The sequence below is a fragment of the Centruroides vittatus genome, unplaced genomic scaffold (genome assembly GCF_030686945.1).
Source record: "Centruroides vittatus isolate TY-2023 unplaced genomic scaffold, ASM3068694v2 contig_1154, whole genome shotgun sequence".
Classification (NCBI taxonomy): Eukaryota; Metazoa; Arthropoda; class Arachnida; order Scorpiones; family Buthidae; genus Centruroides; species Centruroides vittatus.
Window position 1 is genome coordinate 207981 of NW_027120741.1, and position 26505 is coordinate 234485.

A 26505-nucleotide genomic window follows, 5' to 3' on the forward strand; every position below is an offset into this window, starting at 1 on the left:
TTCATTAATGTTAGATGTTTCTGTCTGTTGATGTATTTGATCAGCAACCTGTTGTTTGATAAGTTCAAGTGTTGTTTGTGGAATAAGGTTGTTGTGTATAATTGTTCTTTTTTGATCAACAACCCGTTGTTCGGTGACAGTGAGATGAGGATACTGTTGTGTGAATCTATGGTGTAGTTGTTATCTGTATGCTGTCATGTTTGTTTCGAGTTTTGTGATCGTGTAGTAAGTACGGATGATAAACTCGTTCATTTCTACTGTCCATTTCATCCATTGGCGTGGTTTTCCAGCCTTTGTGGTCTGTGGATGCATTGCCACAGAAACACCAAGGCTGGGTTGGTTCCTCACATCTGTTGAGGGTATTGCAGTAGCCATGCTTGGGCTAGTGCTGCTTTCGCCACCGGTAACCAGGGGAGACTGTGGCTTATTTTTCGAACGTGAGCCTCTGCCTAACCCACGAATGCGGACCTTGTTAACCTGGGCGACGTCCGAGCTGGTATCACACTTTGATCTGGTTATCACCATAATAAATATCTCCACAGAATGTGGGTGTGGTCACTCTTAGCTTCATTTCTCCCCATAGACCTTACTGGCATGGGTGTCCCTACCAGGAGCTTATGCTCCAGCCTGCATTGCCCTAAGGATCAGTAAAATTACTGGGCTCTCCCACCACGACCAGGTGGTGACCACGGGAGAGTTGTTGTTGTTGTTGTTGTTGTTTTCTTATTATTATTATATATTCTTATGTAATTCAAATTACATACACATACATTTAAATTAATATAAAATTTAAAAAAAAATAGATTTCTATGTATGTATTTATGGATATATACACAAATATAACTATTTTATATATATTATACAGTTATATACAGATTATTTAACATTTTTAATTTTAAATTATACAGGATGTCACAGGCCACCCACATTCCCCTTTTGAAATGAATGGAAGTGAGTTTCATCAAAACTCACTTCCATTCATAAATGATAATATTTTTAAACTTTTGGTAATGTTCAGAAATGGGCTATCCAGACCAGAAGTTCAGTTTTCTAAATGGAATATGGTAATTTTTACTTTAGAGTTGGATTAAACAACTAAGAATTTTGTCACAAAAATTTTTCTGGAAATGCCCCCATTGATCATAAAACAATCTTAAAAGTGAGCTTAACTATATATATAGATAATTTAATTAGAAGCTATATAAAAAATATCTATACACATTCATTATAAATTGTATTTTGTATTTAGCTATAAATTTTTCTGTGATTTATTGTTTAAGAAGTGATTGGTTTTTTCAATAAATTTTATTAAATTTTGAATAATTATTTATATATACATACACATACACCAGGTGATCAAATGAAAAGAGAAATCAAAGTAGCAAGGGTGATTTTATGATGTCATGAGTATTTTTATTTTTATTTTTTTCATTTTTGACTCTTTCTGCCACATGAACACTAAGACTTCATACTCATTATTTATTTTATTCATATTCATTTACTCATTCATACTCATTATGGATTTGGTTAGGCCTGCAATGGAGGCAGCTAGGTGGTGAGGGACAGGACCCATCATATCCAGAGTGTCCAGCCAAAAAATTATTGGGGTTGCTGCTCAAATTCATTCCAAAGTGTCCAGACCAACAGACTGATGCTTTAGCTACCTAGGCCTTCCAGCCACCTAAAGATGTCATCAGTTGGCGGTGTCCAAATGACACATCATGCATCACTGACTCTCATGTGCAGCGTTAACTTACTATTTGTTATTTAAATTAAATGTTGTAATAACTATAAATGTTTACACTGCAGAACTGAGAATTTTTATAGTTAAATTTTACATAGAAAAGAAAAGTTATTGAAAATTAAAGCAATGGTTCATACAAAAATATCCTGTTCACTAAACATACAAATGTCAATGTTTACAGGCTTTTGAAATTAGTGATAGTCCTTGGGGTCTCAGTGTAACAAAATAGAAAAGAGAAAAGGTCCAAAAAAGTGATAAGCTGATAAGACATCATGTTATCTGGATGCACTCAGAAAGCAAGTGTCATGAAGACTTGCTTTCTGAGTACATCCAGATATCATGATCTTTAAGACTTTCACCTTTAGAGATTAGATTATCTTACAGTTCTGTTCATACAGCTATAAAAAGAATCAACTTTTTGCATTAAAAAGTAAAGGGTTGTCCATAAACTTTTCGTTTATTCATTTGGAGTTTCAAATATTATTTCTTGAGTCCATAGTAAATAAATGTTCAAGTAGAGCAAGTCTGGGATAAGGTACAAGTACATTTTTAATTATTTACAATTACTGTTAATGAATTTTCTTTATAAACAGTGAAATTGATTCAATGAAGTGAGGATTAATATTAGTTGGAGGTTATACAAACACAATACAAAAGGAAATTAACTCTTGTTTATATCATTTTGCCTATGGTAAAATTTGTTTTGTTATAAGTTGTTTCACTTAATGTCACAATTACCATGACCCTATCAGTGACATTAAGTGAGACTTGCTGTATTCTCACATATAGCAGGACATTAAGAAGCAAGACTAACTCATAGCATCACCAAGCCTGATTTACAGGGTCACATAAACTTCTCCCACTACTTCTCATGACTCATCTTTTCATTTGATTCTCAGGTATACATAAATGTGTGTTATATAAAAACAATATAAATATATAAATTGAATTTTGGCTCATGCTAATCACAACCTGCCTGTATATATGTTATATTTTATTTATTTTTTATTAATTAGTTTTACTAATCTTCATTTTTAATTTATTTGTATAAAAATATATCATCAATGTATTATTTTAAATTATATGATTATTGCTCAATTTTTAATTATATTCAAAAAGTATTGAGGTCCATTCACTTTTTAAAATCTAAAGATTTTAGCAAAACAATTAATTTTTTACAAAACAATTTAAAAATCTAAAGATCTTTAAACAAAACGATTAATTTTTATCAATAAATTTTTGCAGGATATAGGCCTATGTGTAATTACTCATAAAATCACAATTCAAAAATATTCTGTTTTTATCCAAAAGGTTGAAGGAAAAATATCTGTCAGATTTTAGAACACAAATAAAATTCAAATTTATTTGAAATTCTTAAAGGCAGAAAAAAGTATTTCCTTATACATTCATACAAAACATAAATGTTGGAATGTGTCTGTATTCAAAGACATTGTTTCGAAGAGAAATCACTATTTCAGAAAAATCCTTTTTACAATGATTTTTAACAATTTGTTATGTATGTCTTTATTAATGAAAACAGCATTTTACTTTACTGAAATAATTTTTAACAATGAGTATTATAAATAGTAAAATAAATAGTTACCCTTTCCCCTGGGATATATATGTCAGGCTGTTCAACTGTACCTCTTGATCCACCACCATCTGGAAACTAAAATTTAATTGTTAAAATGCTAAAAATCTGTTATAAAATAAACATTACATCTAATAATTAAACACAATACGCCAAAAACTAGACATATATCAGTCATTAAGAAACTGAAAATGGAATAGTTATGACAACAAATATAATTAAAAATCATATGATTTAAAATCTAACTTCTACATTTTTGTGTTATTTTACATAATACAAAAATTTAACTTACAGGCCTGACTGTTTCCTCAGGTCCTAAACTACTTTCATCTGTAAGAAATGCAATAAAGAAACAATAAATTTACACTCATTAAAATATATATAGTAAAAAAGTACTGTACATAATGCAAAAAATTTTTACCAGCACAAATTGGACAACATTCTCCAAGAGGTATATACATATTAGTTTTACATTCTATTTTTGGACAATGTTTTGTTTCACATTCAACCTCTCCTAATAAACACATACAAAGAGTACACGCATCAGGACTCCATTCCTCTCCATTACGATATTCTTTTCCTTCATGTATGCAAGAGGATTCCTCTGAAACAAAGAAATTAAATAATTACCAAAGAAAACATTTAAATTAATAAATAAATGTACAATAAATTACACTTAGATATTATTTCAAATTTGATTACTGGTAATACATAATCAGTAAGTCATAAATTGAACATCATTATTGTTATTCTTATAATCATTTAATGTGCTTATTGCTTAATAAGTACTATGTACAACAAGTTATTTTTGACTTTTTTCTAAGATGATTATTATTAATTTGTAAAACATGTTTTCAATATATTAATATACAAGTATATATACAAATATATGATCAAATAGTTCCCAAATTGGCTTGATATAAGAAAAAACAAAGAGTAAAAGAAATTAAAGCAGGTTGTAAAAAGCAGATGAACTTGAGTTTATTATGGGTGCAAAATCAATAATATGCAGCATCTATATTTCTAAAAAATGTGACTGCAAACATTATAGTAACATTGTTTCAATGATTTTCAATGGAAGATTTACACATACAATGCACATGTCTGAAGTTTTTTGCTTCAATTAGGAAAATTAGCCAATGAAAGCTTTTAGAGAAATTTCAATAAAATGAACAACAGCATTTGAATGGCATAAGATGGCCACTGCTCAGCCGTAGATAATCCAAGATCCAGACACCAAAAAATAGTGAGATAACCCAAAACAGTTGAAAAATTAAGAATATTAATTTCATCCATGAAGATCTTGGCTCAAAACAAAGAGCACACAGATTTGTTCCTCAGGTATTGACCTAGAAAAAGGAATGTCAAATGGTCTGCCAAAACATCTCCTTGATGACTGAAAATAACAAGATAAAATGATAACTAGGTTTATGGATACAATCCTGAAATAAAGTGCTAATCAACTCAATGGCTGTCATACATGGATCCAAAAAAAGCCAGGATGTTGAAGTCCAAGTTAAAGATCCTGCTAATCACCTCCTTTAACAGTAAAGATCTAGTCCAACATGAATTCATGCCAGAAGTAACAATCAATTAGGAAATGCATCTGTCCATTTGGCAAAAGTTGCAAGAAGCTGTGAGCAAAAGAGACCTGAAAAATGATGCACTCAGAATTACAATCTCCAATCACAATACAGCCTATTCATTTTTCCTTTTTTTTTTAACCGAAAATAACACTACCAGAACCAGCCCTAGGAATTTTGCTGCCCCATGTAATACCACACTTTGATAAAATATTGTTTGTTTAATGTCAGCAAAGATAATTTTATTAACAAGAAATATTTTCAGCTTTCAAGCTTCCAAAAAGTTGATGATGGCCACAAGAAAGATAAAATATTTCTTTGATAATATCTTCAGTGGCCTTAAATAAACAGTATTTGTTGCATATCTATTAAAATAATCATTAAGTACATGATTTTAGAAAATTCAAATATAAATCTAATATAATTAACTGTTATCATTTATTTAAGCTATTTTATTATAGTCATTAATGATTGTGCTGCTTAAAAATATATTAATATGTCAATACTAAAACATGTATTAACTGTTTGTATTAAAAGATTAAAAATAAATTTTATCTTTACATCATGTATCACAATTTTGATTTATAAATTATTTAATTTAATGTTTGAATTTCAATAAATATTTCTGCTAGAAAGTGACAGTAAGCAACTGCTAATCAAATCATATTGTTCTACTTAATGCTTATAAGTAAGCTTAGGAGTTTGTGATGCCACACTGCTTTTAATGAAGATCTTATTTTGGGGAAACCCTAACTAACCATCAGGAAATAATCACCTGATCCATTTAAATCAAATTTTTAATCTACATTTTGCACCCTTCTCTCCATTTTTCCAAATTTCTCTCAATTAGCATCATTTTCCACCTTTTTCAGACTTCTGCACAAAAGTACAAATGAAATTTGTTAAGTTTGATTGCAGTATCAACAGTTAAATGATTTCTAACCAATTTTCCTGCCCATTAAACATTTGGAAATTGAAATTATGCTTTTCATTGGCTGACAAATTTCGACTGTAAACAGTTTTGAATTTGAATTCAAAATTACTCCTATCAAAATTTTTTTCTGTAATTAGTTAGAAAAATATGTAGTTTCTTTGGCATCACTGCTTTTTAATGAAGTTCTGTGTCTTGTCATGTTGTAAGTATATATATTGTGTATATATTTATATACCGTATTGGACTGAATATTATGCATGTAATAACTTTCACTTGTCAGCTCTTTTAGCTTACCTTGTTGGTCTATTTGCTTTTTACAGACTGGCAACTTTGAAATTGACCAATTAAATAATTCGTTTCACAGAAGAAAAGAAAGTAATTTAAATATAAAGTTTCATATAGAATTAAGTTACACGTGTTGCAGAAAAGTGTTGAAATTGGTTGCTAACAGTGAATGAGTCATACAATCTAAATATAGATGTCAACTGATCATCCAAGTGGTCATTTGAGAGAGAGTAGAGTACATGCAGGTTGCCACTTTGAAAGCAGTGATTGACAAGGAAGTTGTTCAATATGCAACCATTGTCAGCCACTGTTGAATTTGTGTCTCTTGGAAACAAGGTTGCCAGGTCTGCACATTTTGCTCCCAGTTGGCTACTTTAACTATGAATTGCACCTCAATTCTTGGAATTGAAAATTTTTGGGCTGATGTTTATCTAGTTTACATTTTAAACTCAATTCAAAATCTTAACCTAAATACCTGCATTTGTGGCTCAATTTGGCAATGCTGGTTTTTGACAGATGTCACAGACTAGTAATTGATTTTTTTCTTGTAAAACTTTGGGGGTACTGAAATGTTAGGTAAAAAATGGGGAGGAATATGCAGATTTGTTAGCAAGTATTATCAGGTAAGGAAAGGGTCAAAATTTCCCTAAAACTGCATTATATAATTTATGGATAGCCTCTAAGCGGCTTCTCTTTGCATGTGACTAAAATGAAAGTTATGCTTTGTCGAGGCAGAGTTTCAAGTGTTGACTGATTTAATTGTAGAATATTTCTTTTAATAAATAGCAAAAGTAGTAAACAGGAGGGAAGAAGACTAGCTGAAGAAGGTGTTGTTACTGATGGAACTTTCTTGAGATGTAATATTTGTGAAATAAAGATCACTGTTGAAGAAAAATACAAGTTGGAACATGTTAAAATTACATAAAAAAGTATTTTTACTGTGAAACATGTAAATAGAAACAAATTAAAGTAAAAAAAGCAAGTAAAAACAAACTTTTTTTTTTAAATTCTTGACAAAAAATAGTAACAGTGCTACTTCCAGAAATGAATTCATTTCATCTTTAACTACAGCTTTCTTACATTCTAAGATCCCTCAAAGTAAGGTCAGTGATCCAAGTTTAAAAAATGTTTTGGACAGATGGACAGGCAAAACCATTCCTGATAAAAGTATTTTAAGAAAATGTTATGTCCAACGAGTATATGCAAAAACAATCAGTAAGTTAAAGGATATAATTGGAGATAACCCAATTTTGTTTCTTGTAGATGAAGCAATGAATGACATAAAATGGTTGGTTTTGAATATTTTAGTTGCCTCACTAACAAACTAGTGGATGCAATGCTCAAAAAGATATACAAGTGTAATGCTGCCCATGTATTGCAGGCATTTAATGATGCCTGCATGAAGCTGTGGCTGAATGGCATTAAATATCAAAATGTATGGGTTGTCCTAACAGACCAAGCACCTTACATGCTTGGTCTGTTAGGACTCAGCTTTCAGAAATTTAAAAGCAATGTTTGTCAACTTGAATCACATTTCATGCATAACACATGCCCTTCATTTGGGGTGTAAATTAGTATGTGCTAAAAGATAAAAAAAGTTTTAAAGAAAGCTTCAGTAAGAGTTGCTGTGTACTATGAAGTAACACAGCTTCCTTTGCCACCTGATTTGGTCATCACAAAATGGGGAACATGGATAAGGGCTGGTATTTTTTATCATAAAAACATTTTGAGAAAATCAAAGAATTTGCTCTGAAAAATGTAAAACATTCTGATTCTGCTGCAGTTGGTCAAATTAAAAACTTAGTTTTTTAGTGTCCAGAACAACTGTCTGCTAAAACATTCATACAAATTCATTGTTGATGCAATCAGCAAATTAGAAAGCATTTTCAAAAAAAAACAGTGGGAATTATTTTCTTCAGTAAGAAATGAGTTAGATGGATTTTCCATTTGCTAGAACAGAGTTTGCTAAGAGTCCAGACTTAAAGAAGGTGTAGTGCTCTGCAACTATTGATTTATATTTCTTTTTAATTTAATTTTATTTATGTAATCTTGTTCCGTTGTTAAGAGAATTGTATCGGGATTTAGTTGTAATGAATAACCATATTGTCACATGTCCCTTATTGCCTTTTGTTGGCAGTGCTATATCGCGGCTGTGGATTCGCTATGCAAAGGACCACGTGGATGGACTAAACACCCAGATTGTGGGCATTATAAAGGTGGAGACTTCCACGGGTGAGGACTTTTTTGCTCTTGGATTTCGAGTCGTCATAGAACCAGAAGAGGAATTTCAAAGAGAAAGGTCAAGTTGATCAGGAAAACAGGAAGGCAAATCATCTCGTGATAATCCAATTCTATCCAGCAGTAGTTCTACTTCATGTCAAGGAATTATTGAAGAAGAGTCTAAGATCTCCTGGTTCATTAGTAAGATAGTTATTACCTAAAATTTTTTTTTTTGAAAAGTCTCTACGTGACTGGACAGGTTAAGACCCCACGTGTGACCAACAAAGGAAACGTATTTCATAACGAACTTTACCATGAAATACGGCTACTGTACATACTAACTTGTAATTAATTGTATAGTTTTTATTTATTTATTTATCGTCTATTAGTCTTATCATTGTTAGTAATTACTATTGTAATTGCAGATTAGGTGTGTTATTCTTATAATTGATAAGAGTATCACTTATGTGTTTGAATCAAGTAATCAAGGTACCTTTATTTTTAATATATTTAATAAACTAAGGAAGATTCGTCTGTCCGAATTGTTTTGTTATATTGTAAGGTCCTCAGTGCATTCCCCCCCTTTTTTCAACAAGTTATACCTCGATATATCCTTGTATAATACAAAGGTCATAGAAAACAAAGATTTAGAATTTTGAGTCAAGAAGCCTGCCACTAACATCTGTAAATGTTGAATGATCTTTACTGAATACAAAAACATCATTTTAATGTAAATACAGAAAATTTACATTTGAAAATTTGGAAATGATTACCTTATCTGAATTAATTCATTCCTTTTGACAAATTACTTTGATTCAAGCAACAATGATATGTAAGTATAGTATAAAATGAATGTGAAACAAACTGTACCTTTCAGTTTAAATAAAAAAGTTTTTACTAAAGATAGATATCTAATGCGGATTTTAGCACCATTTTTGCTTTTTTAGCACTCTGCACCCCATTTTTAAACTTTTTAGAACCCTAAAGTACTATCCTTTCATATAACATTTACATTAAAATCTTTACATTCCATTACACTAAAAAAGTTTTGTTATGAGTGTTTTTTGCACATACATACTTCTAAAATATATGTAATTATTATATCTATTTTTTTTGTTTTTTATTTCAGTTATATTCTCATAAAATAATCCTTCTTTGTAAATTAATCACAATATTAGATAATAAGCTTTTTGTAAAACATGCTTCTTTGTAATCTTATTATCATCAAAAAGCAGTTTTCTTTATAAGATATATTTAAAAAAAAGAGCTAAACAGAAATTTAAATACTTGTACTAACAATAGAAATCAGTACCATTGAAACTGAGTTTAATCAAAAAATTCAACAACCATTCAAGCAATAATAATAAAAAAATTATAACATTATAACTGTTTATAAGCACTTTTGTGACCAACGAAATTGTATTCAGCATAATTTGTCTTTCAGTCAAAAAAATTATAAAAATATTAATTGTTATATGTATCCAACATTAAAGATTTAAAGAGAAGTAAAAGTAGTTAAACCAATTTCAATATTGTGTATGAAATTCTCAAGATTTTATCTCTTCCCACAGACTGTCAACACCTGCTAGCATTTTAGTCCCTGTCTACGCAAATCATGCTTATATCATAGAAAGGAAGCAATCAAAATCAAACTGACTATCATTGTACAGGCATAACAATGCGTGAACATACTTTGTGAAGTAGCTCTGTCCAGAGTGTTCTCTTTTAAAAATATTAGAATATTCACAGAAATGAGTGGAAATAAGTTTTCTATTAAGAATATTGTATTCAGTGAGATATTCAAAAAGTAATATGTAAAAATTGTCACATTATGATCAAATCAAATATTTAACAGGTCCTGGCTAATGAAAAAATCAAAAGAAACCAAAAGGTCAAAGTGTGTGTTTTGCCAAGATATTCTGCTGCATCACTTCTGGTTAGATTAGACATGCCCAAAACAGAATAATTTTTTACAGGTCTTTCCACTACTCACTTGAATGAACCTTATAATCTGTATACTTATGCATTTATTAAATTTTTAGAAATTACTTTGTTAAGGACACATGATCAATGCCATGTAGAATACTAAAAGACATTGATTATGTGTCCTATGCATATATCAATGTAGACCAGCATTTCTCAAAGTGGGCAATAATGCCCCCTTGTGGGCAGTGAGTAAATCTAGGGGGCGCTGGAGGCAGGGTACTGAACGGTGACCAAAGGCAAAAGTTGGGTCACTGACAGCCATTCCCTTTCCTCTGTTAAACTGATAAGAGGAAACATTGCATTTAATAGTTTATGGATGTTGAGAACAATGTACAATAAGGGCACAAAGTGTGAGATTCATAGAAAAGTTTTCCTAAGAATATTTCCAATCCTTTCTCACACAAGAGAAAATGGGTTAGGGGTGTTGGGTATAACTTTATGAATCAAAGGGGCAGTGGATTGAAAAAGTTTGGGAATCACTGATGTAGATTCTTATTTTGGCAATGAATCTTGTATCAGCATTTTTAGTTTTTCTTATAAAAAAAATAATAACAATTTTAAACATTGTTTTAGGATACTGTTCCAATTTCCTTTAATTTAAAATTTGCAATTTACACAAATCATTCATCATTGCAAGAAACAAGTTTTGAAGTTTTTGATTCCATTTTTTTTTTTTTTTTTTTCTTTCATACAATGACGACCTATAATTTTAACAGAATGCCATAGCTTCTGGCAAACAAAATATTGTCCAACAAACTTAAGAAATATGTAATATATGATATCTTACAATAATAAAAATATTTATGATAGATTTTTAAATTTATCTTTCTGTCTATGCATAAATATTAGAGAAAACATTAACATTAATATCAAAATTGACAAGGTTAAAATTATTTTTACAAGTATTCTGTAATGCTTACCAGGAACATTAATTTCAACTTGATATAATTTTTTTTTATTAGTTTAAAAGAAACAATTTAATGAAAAAATATATTTCATCTTTTCCAACTTATTCTGTTTTTTATTAATCTTACATATAACTCTTACTTTCATCATTCAAAACATGTTAAACATACCACAATATCTTCGTGATGATGTTTTTAATCATGAAAGTAAGAATGGAATTGAACTATATCATTTAAGAAATTAGTTAACTAATAGGGACATAGACAACTACAAAATCTGTTTAATTCATAAGAAACTGGCAGTGTAATTGGCTACATTGTATACAAATAAGCTATTCTTCATCTACAGGTAATAAATCATAAGTAACTGGAATGTATCCTTGAGAATAAATTATCACTTTTAAATTTCCAGCAATATCTGTTTAATTTAATGTAGACTAACATTTTTTCCAATCCTATCTTGTTTTTTAAATATTGTTATTTTAGTTTGAAGGCCATTAAAGGATAGTTTAAAACACTAGTTTAAATTAAATTAAACAGATTTTGTTGGAAATTTGAAGGTGATAATTTATTCTCAATTATCTACAGCCTATATTTAATAAAATTTCATTACTGAATTCCATTAGAAGCAATTGTTTTAACATCATTTCATACAAAAATATTATAAATCTAGTTGTAAAAGTATCTAGTAATAATTAATTTTTTAAAAGTTTATTTAACAATAAACAGATTAATTTTTCAGTTTTCAATCATATTTACAGTATCATTGAAAACCTATCCTTCTAAAACATTTCAAAATGTTCAAATGTTAAGTATGGATATTTTGAATTAAATGTTGAAAAACTAAACATAACTAAATCTACATATATTTTTTTCATTCAGTTTATCATTAGTTTTCATAAATACATTTAATTTTTTTTGACTCCATACACATTTATTCTGGGAAAAGTAAAAAAAAAAAAAGTTTAATAATAGAATATTTGTTTTAAATCTTGTTCTGGAAAATATGTTAATGTATATAGTAATAATGTTAATGTATATATAGTAATAAAATATGTTAACATATAAAAGTTTTGATGTAATATTCTGTGGAAAAAGTAACAATTTATTATTGTAAAATAGTTAAAACTTACAACCTAATATTGAATATTTTTCTTGAATCAAAATATTTATGTAAAATATTGTAAAAACTACCAAAATTTTAATATTTATTTTGTTATATCTTGCAGAGTGCTTTCAATTAAAATAATTATATACCTGTATATATAATTATTTTAATTAAGCAAAATAAAACTTCACTGACTTGAAAAAATAAAACAACTTCTCGCACAAGCCCTGGGAAGGATAAATCATAAATTATACTGGTCAATAGCCTGATGAAGATCAAGTTTATGGTTGAAAATGTTCGTTTTGTCTAAATCTGTTCATACTGGGTTATAAAAAAAGTTTTTTTTTGTGAGTTGGTTTTGAAAAATAAATTGTATATATACAGGGTGGGCCAGCGAAAACGAAACGGCAGAGTGTTCGTGTTCGTCCAAGCAAATCGCTTGGACAGGTCGATTTTATTCTCGAGGGGACATCTTATGCAATAAAGTTTTTGCGAATCTGAATATTAACTAAACAAACATTTTTTTTCCGAAATAAATTTTTGTTTAGTTAATACAAAATAAATGACTTTTTACAATTTTTTGTTGTCTGTTGTATTCAGAATCGCAAAAACTTTATTGCATAAGATGTCCCCTCGAGAATAAAATCGACGTATCCGAGCGATTTGCTTGGACAAACAGGAACACTCTGCCGTTTCGTTTTCGTTGGCCCACCCTGTATATAATATACAGTATATATACAATTTATGGGTACAATTTAAAGTTACCCATAAAATTTTTATGAATGATATCCTAGATTTTCTTAATTTTTTAAATGTATAAAAATCTTGAAAATTTCCTGAAATCTAACAAAAATTTTTAAATATAAGAATCCTAAATAAATAGTACTAACACAAATTGCTTCCAGTTTATGACGTCACAACCCAGCCAACAGGCTTTCTTGTTTACGTAGTACTAGCTAAGCCTCGTTTCTCAACGTTTCTTGAAATCATCTCCTAAAAACTCAATTAAACAATAGGCAAGTTTTGGCACTTGACGTTGACGTCATGATAATGCTGATTCAAAAAAAAAGTATAGGATTATGTCACAGAGTAAGTTTGGGGAGCTATATCTCGCAAAGGGTCACTCATAGAGGTACGGTTCCTTTAACTTTTTTGCTCCTTATAGGTATGATGTACAGTACAGCTCTATTAAGGTCCCAAGCATATCATTTGGAACTCAAATCATGCCATAAATTTTATTATACTAGGTATTTTGTTGGCAGCTCCTTTGTTAAATGACAATGAATTAACAACTGCATACATCAAATTGTTCCAGCAATGATGAATAATGATGGTTTGATATATTCTGCAACTCTGCTTACTTTGCAGCTGAATAACTGTAAACACACTTCCTTTCAAGAGGCAGTAACATCATCGTCAAGCGTCAAAACTTCCCTAGTAAAAAGTCAACAGGTAAGAGTTTATTTAGCTGGGTGTCACATTGAATTACAAATTAGCTACGGAGAAAGACTTCATTAGCTAAAAGTGATATCTTTTTATCTGATAATGTAAATTTTAAAAAATACATACATACATATATTTGTGTAATTTATATAATAAAATCTAAAGAACTAATATAAAACGTTCCATAGTATGGTGTTTGAATTACATATATGCAAATATATAATTCTTTTGTTTAACGCTGTTAAAGAAAAACACTAACTTATTACTACAACAGATCCCAGAAGTTTAAGAACGAATGGACGCCATCTAGCGACATTTCTAAAAACTACATAGGGAAAAATAATGCAATTATAGATAAGGAGCGCACGAAGATACAAGCACCCAGTTGCTGCAATGGCGCTGTTCGCCGTAACGGCATAATTTAGAACTAATGCTTACCAAAGAGCTAGACTCTTGTCACTGGTATAGACCCTGAGCGAGCATTAGTTCATTAAAATGTAAAGTATCGCCTTCAATATTCTGAAAGAATGAATTACGCACGAAATATTTTAAAATTAAAAGAATCGGTTAAAATACTCTTTCAGAGAACGAATTTTGACCGTAGGCATCAAATAAAGACACTGAAAATAGGATTGGAGAAGGTGGCAGGTTGTAAAAAGCCGAACAATACTCTTTACCTGTTAAGAGAACACAAATTTGTTAGGTTATCAATCATCACATCATCACACACGTTAATGTTATTAAACTTCTGTCTTATTGTTGGAATTAAGCTTACGGTACCAAGAAACCATAAATTTTTCCTGAGTTCATTCATTCAACAAAAACCATAGTACAGTAGTAACGAAAAAGAAATTTAAAACGGTTACGACAACAGTGTTTATTGTGGAGAAAGTTCAAAGGTCGTGTTACGAAGGAGATTTGACGGCCACTTTAAAGTCTGAGAAGATATTTGGTATTCTGACGTCATTTATGATCTTTCTTCCGATCGGGCGAAAAAGGTGACATCGCATACGCGCCACGGTGCGGAAGAAATTGACATTAACTCAGGATCTATATCAGTTGTTCCATACCTTTTCTGCAGTATTCGTTCCCCATCGCGACTCCCTTGCAATGACACCTCCCCAGCATACTCACAAGTGTTTATTGCTCGCAGACGGCCGGATGGCCGAACGGTCAAGGTGGCAGCCTACCGCTCTGGGCGACCCGGGATCGAATCCGAACGGGTCGAATAATCCCAGGAATTTTTCGGGGGGTGGTCCGTTCGGATATGTCGGGTCCCGTCCCTCACCACCCGGTCGCCCCATTGTGGGCCTGGCTGAACCCATAATGGGCCTTTTAAAAGAGGCCCTCTTAGTGCCCATAGGACGGGAAAAAAAAGTGTTTATTGCTCTATATTCTTTTATTACAAGTTAAATAATAACGATAAGATTTGATTGAAAATATAAAGAAAAATACAATTAGACTACTAAAAATACAGATATATCTATCTACAGCATTTTGCACAAACAAAATGGATATGTGTACAGTACATAGGGTTCAATCAAGAATTTATTCCCTCTGAATAAAGTTATAATAGGATAAATTAATACAAGGAGATTCGAAACAGCAATCTTAAAATATGAAACTGGCGCACCCCCCCCCGAACCACCGGCCACTGTTTAAATAATAGATATTTTAAAGGTTTAATGAATTGTGCAATTTTCAACTTTAATTTTCTCTTTTAATTTTGAGTGTGGCGCCTTGCTTCTAAGCATATGTCAGTCTGTGGAGATGCACTATATCAGGGGTGGGCAAGCAAGAGTTCAGTGGGAGCCGAAATGTAGGTTTTGCAAAATGCATGGGAGCCGCAGTTCTGTACTGTCGTGGCGGATAGATGGTAAAGCGCGCGATTTTATTATATAATATAAGTATAATATAAACAAATATTGAATTTTTTTAATAAACATTTTTTCACAAAATTATAAAAATAAAACTGTAAAAATAATAATAAAAAACAGAAATTAACACTTTCAGCAAGAGCCGCATGTAACTCAAAAAGAGCCGCATGCAGCTCTCAGAACTGCATTTGCCCATGTCTGCACTATATTCTCACAGAGTTTGATCAAAATTAGTAAACCCAACGTCATGCTGTCCCCTTGTCAGTCGTATACTAAATAACATTGTGCGCATTGGCTCGCGCCTGCCTTCGGAGGCACGCCTCATCGGTTGGGAATCACTGGTCTAGACCAGTGTTCCGCGACCTTTTTCTACTTGCGGCACACCCATGACTCAACACTGCACACCAAAATGTTATTTCCCTCAAAAACGTATGATATGATACTAGTAATAGAATTACGTAATGCCACCAACCTATTATTATTATTATCATCATTCTTCCTTCTTCTTCTTTATAATAAAGAATAAACAAACATCATCTTATTTCATCAGTGCTGCGGCAGAGAATGAAATAGAAGCATAAGAAACACAGCAACTGTGATAAAAATATATAAATAAAACTTGACAATTGTAAAAGTTCACGTCACACCTTTGACATTGTGACGACACACCGTTTGCGGAACACTGGTCTAGACATTGGTGACAAAGATTACGTTTCTGTTGTCTTAATCGGTCATAGGTCGAGTTTGGGAAAACATCTTTCCCTCAATAATCGGAACTGCTGGAATAATCGGAACTGAATAATCGGAGCAGTTCCGACACAGTAATTAAACGGATAGGTGAGCAGTAGAATTCCCAACGATTTGTTTATTTATTTATTTTAACTTATTTATAGCGCTATCCGTCTCTTTTGTGGAAGTTCATGAATTAAATCTGTAATATTTATAGTAAATAGCGTATATAATTTTCTGTTTTGTTTTTAAATTAAATACGTAAAACAAATGATTCGAAATATAAAAATAATATTCAAATATTATTTATAAATGTAACATTAACTGGTATATTAAGAAATTATCAAAATTGTTTTAAAAAATTACGAAAATTAAAGGTATTCATATATACACTCTTTAAATATATATTTTTATTTATTTATTTATAATCAATCTAAGTCCATCAGTCAACACGTGAAACCTTAAAATCTTAACGTCACGCTAATAAATTTATTGATTGAAGATTTAACAGAACCCTGGTTGCGCTTGTTTCGAATACATTATAAATGAAGAGAAAATTTTCGTCAAATCAACCTGTCATCTCGAAGTGTTAATGGATTTTGTTAAGAACTTTCGATTAATTATAGATAATTAAATGAAGATATATTTTTATATCGAAGAAGACTCTCGTTTCAATTAATTTAAATAAAACATCAGCTACTAGAGGTATCAGAAAGAAAATAAATTCATAAAATATTCAAAATCTAAAAATAAAATTTGATTACTGACGCTTTCATTAAATTAATAAATAACTTTTTTATAGAAATATTTTAAAATTTATGATAGCATTTCTTATATAATTGGATACTCCACTTTATTATTTTAAACATTTTGATGTTTCAATATTTAAACGTTATTTATGCATTAGGTCTTTAAAATATTTAAAAAAAGATCTTTAGATATACAATTTTAATGAAAACATAATGGCTTCTTTTGTTATACTTTCGTCGTTTTCATTCTAAAGTTTAATGCAGAGTAAAAAAATTTCTGCAGAAGAGTTAACGACGATTTACGTAAAAAATAGCAAAATGAAGAATTTTTCACTTCATATATTAGTTACTATGTAATCACATTTATTAACTGAGCTCTAGAATAATTTATATATAAGAATTTTAAATTGTATCATGTCTTTAAATTTTCATTCAACAAATGCACAGTCCATCACATTATTAATATTGATGCTTTAATTCCCAAGAGTCTGAAATAGATAAAGATGTCGATGTAATACACCAGCTGTTCCAATAAGTGCCAAGTTTTAGATTTGATAGATTGTGATTCTGTCAATTTATATAACGCGCAAAGATTCTTAACTAAATCCCAGAAATTCTAAGCATTTTAATCTTGCTTATATTCGAAAACACCACTCACTATTGTTACCTACGATACTTTCTTTTGTCAGAGTCGTTCCATTTCGAGTTGTAAATCCTTATATTTGTCATCGTTTATAATTTCTTATCACCTTGTGTCTTCTGGTATTGTGATGTCTAGACTATTAATAATATTTTTTCTTTTCCGCTTTAGTTATATCAGGAATATTACATGCCATCTGTCTATTAGTTTGACTCTTCACTCTCAGAGGCTTTTCGTTGTGCTCCATTAATTTTTGTTTGCAGTTTTATCAATATTTTCTTTAATATAATTGATATATTGACTGTGGATTTCTTTACTTGTCACTTGCTTCGAGGCATGTTTCCATCTTATGTAACAGGGGACCTAAACCTTATCACGACAAGAGCCATATGTCGCTTAAAAAAAATACGTGATAGCCGCATTCTCTATTGGGGGTATTTTATATAGTGTATATATGTATATAGCTAAAATACTATAATTTATCACTGTTCTAAACAAATATCATTGTTACGTTAGGTTACGAATGCATACGTTTGGATAAGATTGTAGGAAAAGCTTGTAAAAAAAACTTTGAGAAAGTAGATTAATTACAAATTATTTTTCCCTTTTATATAAATACACATCAATGTTTTTCTTCATTACTGATAAAAAGTTTATGGGTTTTTAGTTGGGACAGAAACTGCTTAAATTCTATTCATATGAACGTGCCCTCAGCTTTCAGTTGTCTGTTCAGGGATAATATATTATCACACTACATAATAGTCAGAAAACTTACAAAAATATTATTACATGTAGGAGCGGATCTAGGTTTTTCGGGGCCTCGGGCTTATTGAAGTCCAATGGGGCCTCATTTTTTTGTTAATAATATAATAATAATGATAATTTATAGTATTATTAATATTAACTATTTTTTACTATACGATAAATGCTCATTGATAATGAAAAAGTATTAAAAATTTATGATAATACAGTAATTCAATTTTTGTGGGCCCTTGACACTTGGGGGCCTAGGGCTTAAGCCCTATTAGTCTCCATGTAGATCCACCCCTGATTACATGCGTGTAAGTGGTATGTACAAAGTACGTACAAATGTAAAAAGAAGAATTGTACAAGTATACGGGAGCCACTGTAAGAGTATAGAAGAGCTACTTGTGTATCGCGAGTCGCAATTTGGCCATCGCGGTTACGTAACTTAAAATTGATAAAACGAAAGAATTTACAGTATTATTAAATCTTCATTGCTAATTTTCTGAATCAATTCTTCTTTGTTGTTCTGAATATATAATATCTGCAGCTCCGCGTTTCTTTTTTTTATTGAGTGTTATTCTTAGTCTACTTCCTACGTCTTCCTTCCGCTCGAGACAAATACTGTATGACTGATCCTTATCACTGCAAGAATGCAAGGTATGATTAACAGTCATTATTTTCTTTGATTAACGATCCGATGCATGTAATTCTGCTAGTGTCTAATCAATAATTCCAACAATTCTGTACAGTATGAAGAGTAGCCTATGTATTGATCTGCTTGATGGTATTCTATCAGTAAGTTTTGATTTCAATGTTTTTCTTTTGAATTTTTCACGTTGATTTTTTTATTTTTAACTCTTTCCTCTGTGGGGACACTAAGAGGCTTCTTAATCATACTTACGAAGCGAATCATACTTAATCATATAGGAAGTTTGTTAAAGTAAATAAAAAGTTTTCTCTGCAAATTGATTTCATTTTACCTTTTTTAACTGTAATCTTTTTAATTCATTAACACAATGTTTTAGAGAATTTTTTAGTTATATAATATATCCATAAGTCAGAACAGGAAGGAAAATATGTTTTTTTCCGTATACTTTAAGAAGTAAAACGTAAGAAGAATAGAATCTGACTCCATCGTTTTTTTTTTTATATATATACTTACGAGTTCGACTAAGCCCCCAATGGAGTCAGCTGGGTGATGAGGGATGGGGCTCAAGATATCCATGACTGACCGTACATAGAAAATTCCTGGGATTGCTCGGGTGGATTCGATTCCAAGTTTCCCAGGGCGGTAGACTGACGTCTTAGCCGTTAGGGTTCCGGAGGTTGTCACATATTTGATGTTATAAGCTTGGATAGACTCAGTAAGAGTCACTAGCTTTAGGCTCTATTTCTTTCCCGTTGTGCATTTTTGTTATTCTGGTACCTACTATATTTCTCTATCAGAGAAATATATAATTTTGACAATCAAAGTACTAGAAACATGCGTTATCAATGGTATTTCTATGGAGTTTCATTTACAAAATTATTTGAATTCTCTAAACAAAACTCCAAACCAAACCATTCTAAACCACTTTATTATTGTTGTTGTTATTATTGTGATGCTGGTGGGATGTATCCTATTCGGCTCATACTAGTATCTATTGCCATGTCAAACCAAGATTAAGGCAACAGAAAATACATAGTACATGTAAAATTACTGTTTTATTTACGTGCTGTTCTTGTATGTAGGCTATCTGTTTTTAGAATTTCCTGGCTAACTGGCATACATTTAGTATGGCAGGTTTCTGTAATAGGATGTATGTGTTGTTGTGAAGTCCTAATGTTTCTAGACTATTGGGTTATATACGTAGTATGACACCTGTGCAAGAAAGGACTACTGGTAAAATAAATACTTTATATATTCTCCACGTGCGCTTTATTTTATGGGCGAGTTTTAGAATTTACTAATTGTTTACAATATATATTTTGTATGTTATAGGTGTTTGGAAGGCTATAATGTATGTGATTTTGTTTTGTTTCTCAATGAATTTGATGTCTAGTCTATTCTGGTCATGGATTGTTTCGTCTGTGATTATAAGTCGGTCGTAGTATATTTTGTGTATGTTTTATTTATTTTGATTGGATTGGATATGATTGGATTTGGGGTTTTTGTGGCACAGGGACCTAGGTAGGCCAAAGAGTGCCAGGTTTTATTTATTTTGAATACAAAAAATAAAGTCATTATTGATTTATGATTATCATCCCCTACATCTTTAACAGTAAAAAAAAGAGATCTCGTTAACGCTTAAAAAGAAAACAACAAATAAAAGTGTTAAAAATAATTAAATTTTTTATGACTTTCTGAGGTAAGTTTAATAAGTTATGGTTCCTGAATATGCAATACAATCCATAGTCAAATATTATGATTGAAAATGGTCAACATACAACTTAGAGAGATGAATCATATATAGAAGTCATTATTATAAGCTTATGTACTTAATCATTTATTTTCTAAAATATTAATAGTATTTGAGAATAAAATACGAAGAATTAAGCTATACGATATATACCGTATTAAATAGATCAATATACCCTCTCTACTCTGGATCTCATAGAAACTCTGGACAGCCCTGTTTATAAGCACTGAAATTTTTATTCGCAGTTAGTAAATATAATTATTTACGGAAATTTATACGGATATTTATTTTTATTACGGAAAAAGGCAAACATTAAAGATACGTATCTTTAGTGTTTGTCTCTTTTTTTGTAATAAAAATAATATAAGATTATACTGTGTATATGTATATATATATATATTACTTAGCTTATTTTTAATATTTTTCATTATTTTATGAAAAATAATGAAAAAATCGGCATTTTATTTAGCAATAACAAAAAAAAAATTTTTTCACATCTTTTATATTGAGCAATAGATATTGTAAGTGAAACCATAAGGTTAATTTGATCATTTTTTCGAAGCACACTTAACTGTGCGGCAAACACTGAACTTGCAGAGAAATTTTTGAATAGTCATTGTATGAATGCTAATTTATATTTTGATATGTTCCGCATTATTGCATTATTATTTTTTTTAATTATAAATATTCAAATAAATATAGCGAAAATAAAAAGCTTTCGTAAAATTTACTTACATGTTCTCATTTAATGTTTTAAGTGAATATATAAGAATTGTATTGTTATAATAAATACTTTAAATTTAACATTCTGTAAAAATGATATTTGACTATAAAAACATGAAAGTACTTTCGCCATTCGGAGAATGTCAATAACACTTGAAAAGAATTTCCATATGGAATACATTAATATACACCTACACCTCATAAAATACATATGTGTGATACTGTGCATTTAATTTGCCACTTCCTTTTAAAACCATTCCTGCTAGAAAGCCTGTCTTTATTCAGATGTGTTAAAAGAACGAAGCATCTTAAATAAATAAACAGTTCATTAAGTGACTAATTTCAATTCCAAATATGTAATAAAAAGTCTTTTCTTACATCTCTAGAAATTACTATTGGTTACATTCATCGATGGGTGAAGCTGAATATTCCATGCAAAATCGTAATTTCTTAAAAATTTGCTAGCTTGTTAGTAAATTTAATGTTTTATGAAATTTACAAAATTTTTATTTTAATATTTAGTTTTAAATGTATCGATTAAATATTTTACTGGTAATTCGTTTTGATATTTATTGTTAATTATCTGTTAACATTCATTGTATCATTATACTGTGTGATCGACAGTATTGACTAGTATGACACTATCACTAATGAATAGTGTCACCGTGTCTTTATCATATTCTCAATGAAAATCTGTCTGTCTGGAGTCATAGAAACTGTTAATGCTGTTTTCCTACTAACATATAAGATTAAATATTCGTTTAAAACCCGCCGTTAGTTTTTCTATTAAATTTTTTTTCGATCGAAATACAATAATCCCGAAGAAAAATAAGTTTAATGGAAGCATTATACAAGTTATATATATATAACTTGTACAATGCTTCCATTATGTGTTCATTTACACATATTATACAAGTTATATATATATATAACTTGTATAATATGTGTAAATGAACATTCTAAAATAAAGACTTTTGATCCCAATTAAGTTACGCTTTATTAATCGCTACAATTTTAGATTAATGGGAGATTTTTCTTAGGGATTAGGATAATAAAAAATATATTTTACAAATAGAAAAATTCTAAAAAATAATCTTATAAAATTATTTAATAAATTCCTTATTACGCTGAAAAATTATTAAACGGAAAAATAAAAATAAAAATAAAATAAAATTAATTCTTTTATGCATTGCAGTATGAAACTATTTAATAAAAACTTTAAAGTTGAATCTTTTATTTATATCTTTTCTGCATAAATTAGCCTATATGTGATCAGAACTTGTTTGGCTTTGTATTATATAAAACTTCCGAAGTCTCATATTAGTTCTAAACTAATGTATTCTGTTATTATGATTGATTTTGATAAGAATTATACATCTAACAATATAACTTTTAAAAATCTTTTTAAGTTGAAAATTTTTTAGCAATATTTAAATCATAAATTTTTCATTTCTTATAATTTTTTAAAACGTCCTGAACTTTTATATATCCCATTCATTTATATATTGTTTAACATCACGGGAATTATCCGCTATTTTTGACTGTCTATTCTTTCAGTTAGAATAATAAAGTCCAAGAGATCGGAAAATGACTTAAATCAATATTTAGCAGTCTGGTACGCAAAACGTCCTCAAAGAGGTGTGGCGATTTTCGGCTATATACTGGCTATATACGCATAGAATCATTATTAAGAAAAAATACTGCTGCAACGAATTATTTTAAATGTATATATTTCTCAATAAATTATATATTTTGTATGAATTCTCCTAATCAAGTTATGATAAGTACGTATTTGAGTAATTTTCACAATTTTTTTTTTTTTTTACAAAGATTACTAGACACGAAAATTTAAGCGGTATACGAATGTTAAACTGTGTGAAACGATAATCTGAATAAATAATTTTCAATCCATAAATATGTAATTTAAAATAGTTTATTCGGACAATGTAATATAAGATGGAATTAGGGACCTTTGCTAGATTAAAGCTGCAGAAAAATTCTAATAATATTAACGGTAAAAAATAAAATATTTAACAATCAGATCACAATGTTTGTAGATATCAGAATGTTTACATAAAATATGTGAAAGTGATTAATGATCGAATTAACCCAAAATATTCTTGTAAAAGATTATCATTAACATTGCAATCTAGTCTAAAAAACAAGAAAATTGAGAAAAAAGTACTAAATTCTCCCAAATTCAATCTTCGTATATAAATTCATCTTTTCATTCCATAAACAAAAGAAGAAATTTATCGAGAGTTTAAAATAATAGATTTACTTAAATTCGGAATATAAATTAAATATGAACCGAAACCAGGGGTTGTCAATTTATTCAGACTTTTTTCTTTAAGAATGAGTGTATATCAAATTTTTAGTTAAAATAGTCTTAATCCTTGGTTATTCTTGTATTAGAATATAATATAAATAATCTCAGCTATCTATTAAATATAGAAATATCTAGTTGATTATTAATAATTTTTAAAATAAAATTATTAGAGTGAATAGTTTGCACCATTTTGAAAGCAAAGGGATCAGCCAATATTTATTAAATTGCTTGAAAAAATTAAACAGCTTAGATAAACTATTAAATTTTTGTCACGGATATAAATAGAAAGAGTCTGCTTATTTTTAATGGGTTTAATGAAATCATATGCATCTGTTTAGTGGTTTTTATTTTAATACTTAACAGTAATTTTTTAGAAATCATTATTTAAATCAGAATTTTGCTATCCCAAAATTTACCTCTTTACAGTATGAAATATATTTGGTTCTAAAATCCGGATAGTACATGATCAAAATCCATTATGTATCGTTTCCCCCTAACAATTTCAATTATATAAATTTAGTTTTTAGTTATAGACGTTTGATTAAAATTTCAATTTACATTTTAAAAAATTTTTTGACTCGAAACTTAACCAAACGTTTATTTTCCTGCTTATTTAATGGAAAATTGAATGTAATTTTTGTCAGAAAATCTAAAATATTTTGAATACTTAATTAAAGACTAAATAAAAAAGCAAATTTAAATGCTTTTTTGGTATATAATTATATTAAAACTTATATATTTATAATTACAAGATCAACCTATAAAATATTTTACAACTTTTTACTATATTATCTTTAATTCTACAATAAGTTTGTATTGTTTGAAAAAAACCGTCGAATAAAACAGATTATCATTTCTTTTAATAAACAAAAAAATGAGGAAATAATTTGTATAATAAAATAATATTAAATTATAAAATATATAAACTTTTTATACCAAATAATTTACTATTTCCTGTTAAAGTTCCCCCGCATAAATGGCAAGCCAAATGGCTGCATAAAAATAATGAAGGACAAGTTCATATATAGTATGTCAAGTTTCAATAAAAGAAGGAACTTCCTATTTCTTCTAAAGCATTAAACTTTATTTTCAAGAATCTTATTTTGAAAGTGAATTCTTCATAACCTCGTTAAAAGATGGAATTCATTAGTTAAAATGATTTTAATATTTAAATATTACAGTACTATTTAAAAAAATAAATGTTAAATCAAAACAGATGTGAAGATACGATAGAATTGATTATATGATAGTCATATGAGAAAAACATTTGAGTCATTACATTACAATTATTTTTATATATTTCTTGCCATATATACAGTATATCATAATATTTAATACTTGTGCTTAATAATTTTTTTTTAAATTTATCAAGTTGTGTAATGAAAAACTATATTCATTTTTTCTAAAGATGTACAAGATTTTAATGATTTTTTTAAATTATTACTAAGCATTTTTATTTAAAATTCTTGTTTTTTCCGTTCATAATAAAAAAAACTATTTAAAAATTTATAATTTTAATTTGTATCATTATATTATGAGGGTTATTTGAAATTAAGCAAATAATATGAAAAAAGTAATTAATAAATTAAATATTCAAAGTATTCGCAACTTTTACAATTTGCAGTTAGAATTACAATTGCAAAAACTTTCAAAGCAATTATATTTATTAAAGTCTATTGAGTAAGCGGCATTCTTTTGCCAGAGAAAAAGAAAACCATGGAGGACATTAAACTATGTTGATACCCAGCTGCCCAACTTAACACTCATTCCATTGATATCAACATTGAAGAAGTAATGAACTACCAAGCAGAACGACCAAATTAGGTCAAGGGCCAATTTTGTTGTAATTTTAACGAGGTTAAAACTATAAATTTAGTTTGTTACTATTCTATTAAAATACATAAATTTGTTTAATTGATGGCAAAAGTTTAGGATTATTTTAACCTTTCATTTCAATTTTTATAATATAAAAATTAATCAAATAAAAAGTTCATTCAATTCTGTAATGTTTATATCCTTGTGTTCTAAAGCTTCAAATTCAAAATTTGTCGACTTTATTGCTGAAATTCTTAATTTGTTTCGAAATTTTTGAATTATAAGAAGGATTGTCAATTCCTGAAAAAAATATATATACATTTGTATATAAATATATACATTTAATTGATGGATAAAAGTTTAGAATCAAAACTATTTAAGTAAATAGTTTTATTTAAATATGCAAATATGTAAAAATGTGTATATCATACAAATTATTAATTTAATGTGATGATAATTTGTTTAATACTTACATTTTCAAACGTAAATTTATCCAAATAATTATTATAATAGAACTTTTTAAACATTAGACTAATAGAAATGTAAAACGTGTATGTATGGTTAATGTTAATCTCTAATTATATTGAACACTAAACATTGAATTAAATTTCTTAAAATCTATAAATAATATAGATAATAAGTAAGCTATATTTCAATATTTGTTGTTATGATCATTATAAACGTATCTCAAAACAAAG

The 26505-nt window shown here is 29.1% G+C and overlaps 1 protein-coding gene across 2 annotated transcripts in view; it reads right to left on the reverse strand.

Moving 5' to 3' along the window:
• Positions 1-26505, reverse strand: part of LOC136978735 (collagen alpha-1(II) chain-like) — a 107408-nt gene that overhangs the window by 79611 nt on the left and 1292 nt on the right. For both annotated transcript variants that reach the window (XM_067274542.1, XM_067274534.1), the window contains exons 2-4: positions 3757-3939; positions 3628-3665; positions 3348-3413 (exon numbers count right to left, since the gene is read on the reverse strand). In XM_067274542.1, coding sequence (XP_067130643.1) covers positions 3348-3413; positions 3628-3665; positions 3757-3939 — 287 coding nt within the window. The remainder of the gene's footprint in view (positions 1-3347; positions 3414-3627; positions 3666-3756; positions 3940-26505) is intronic.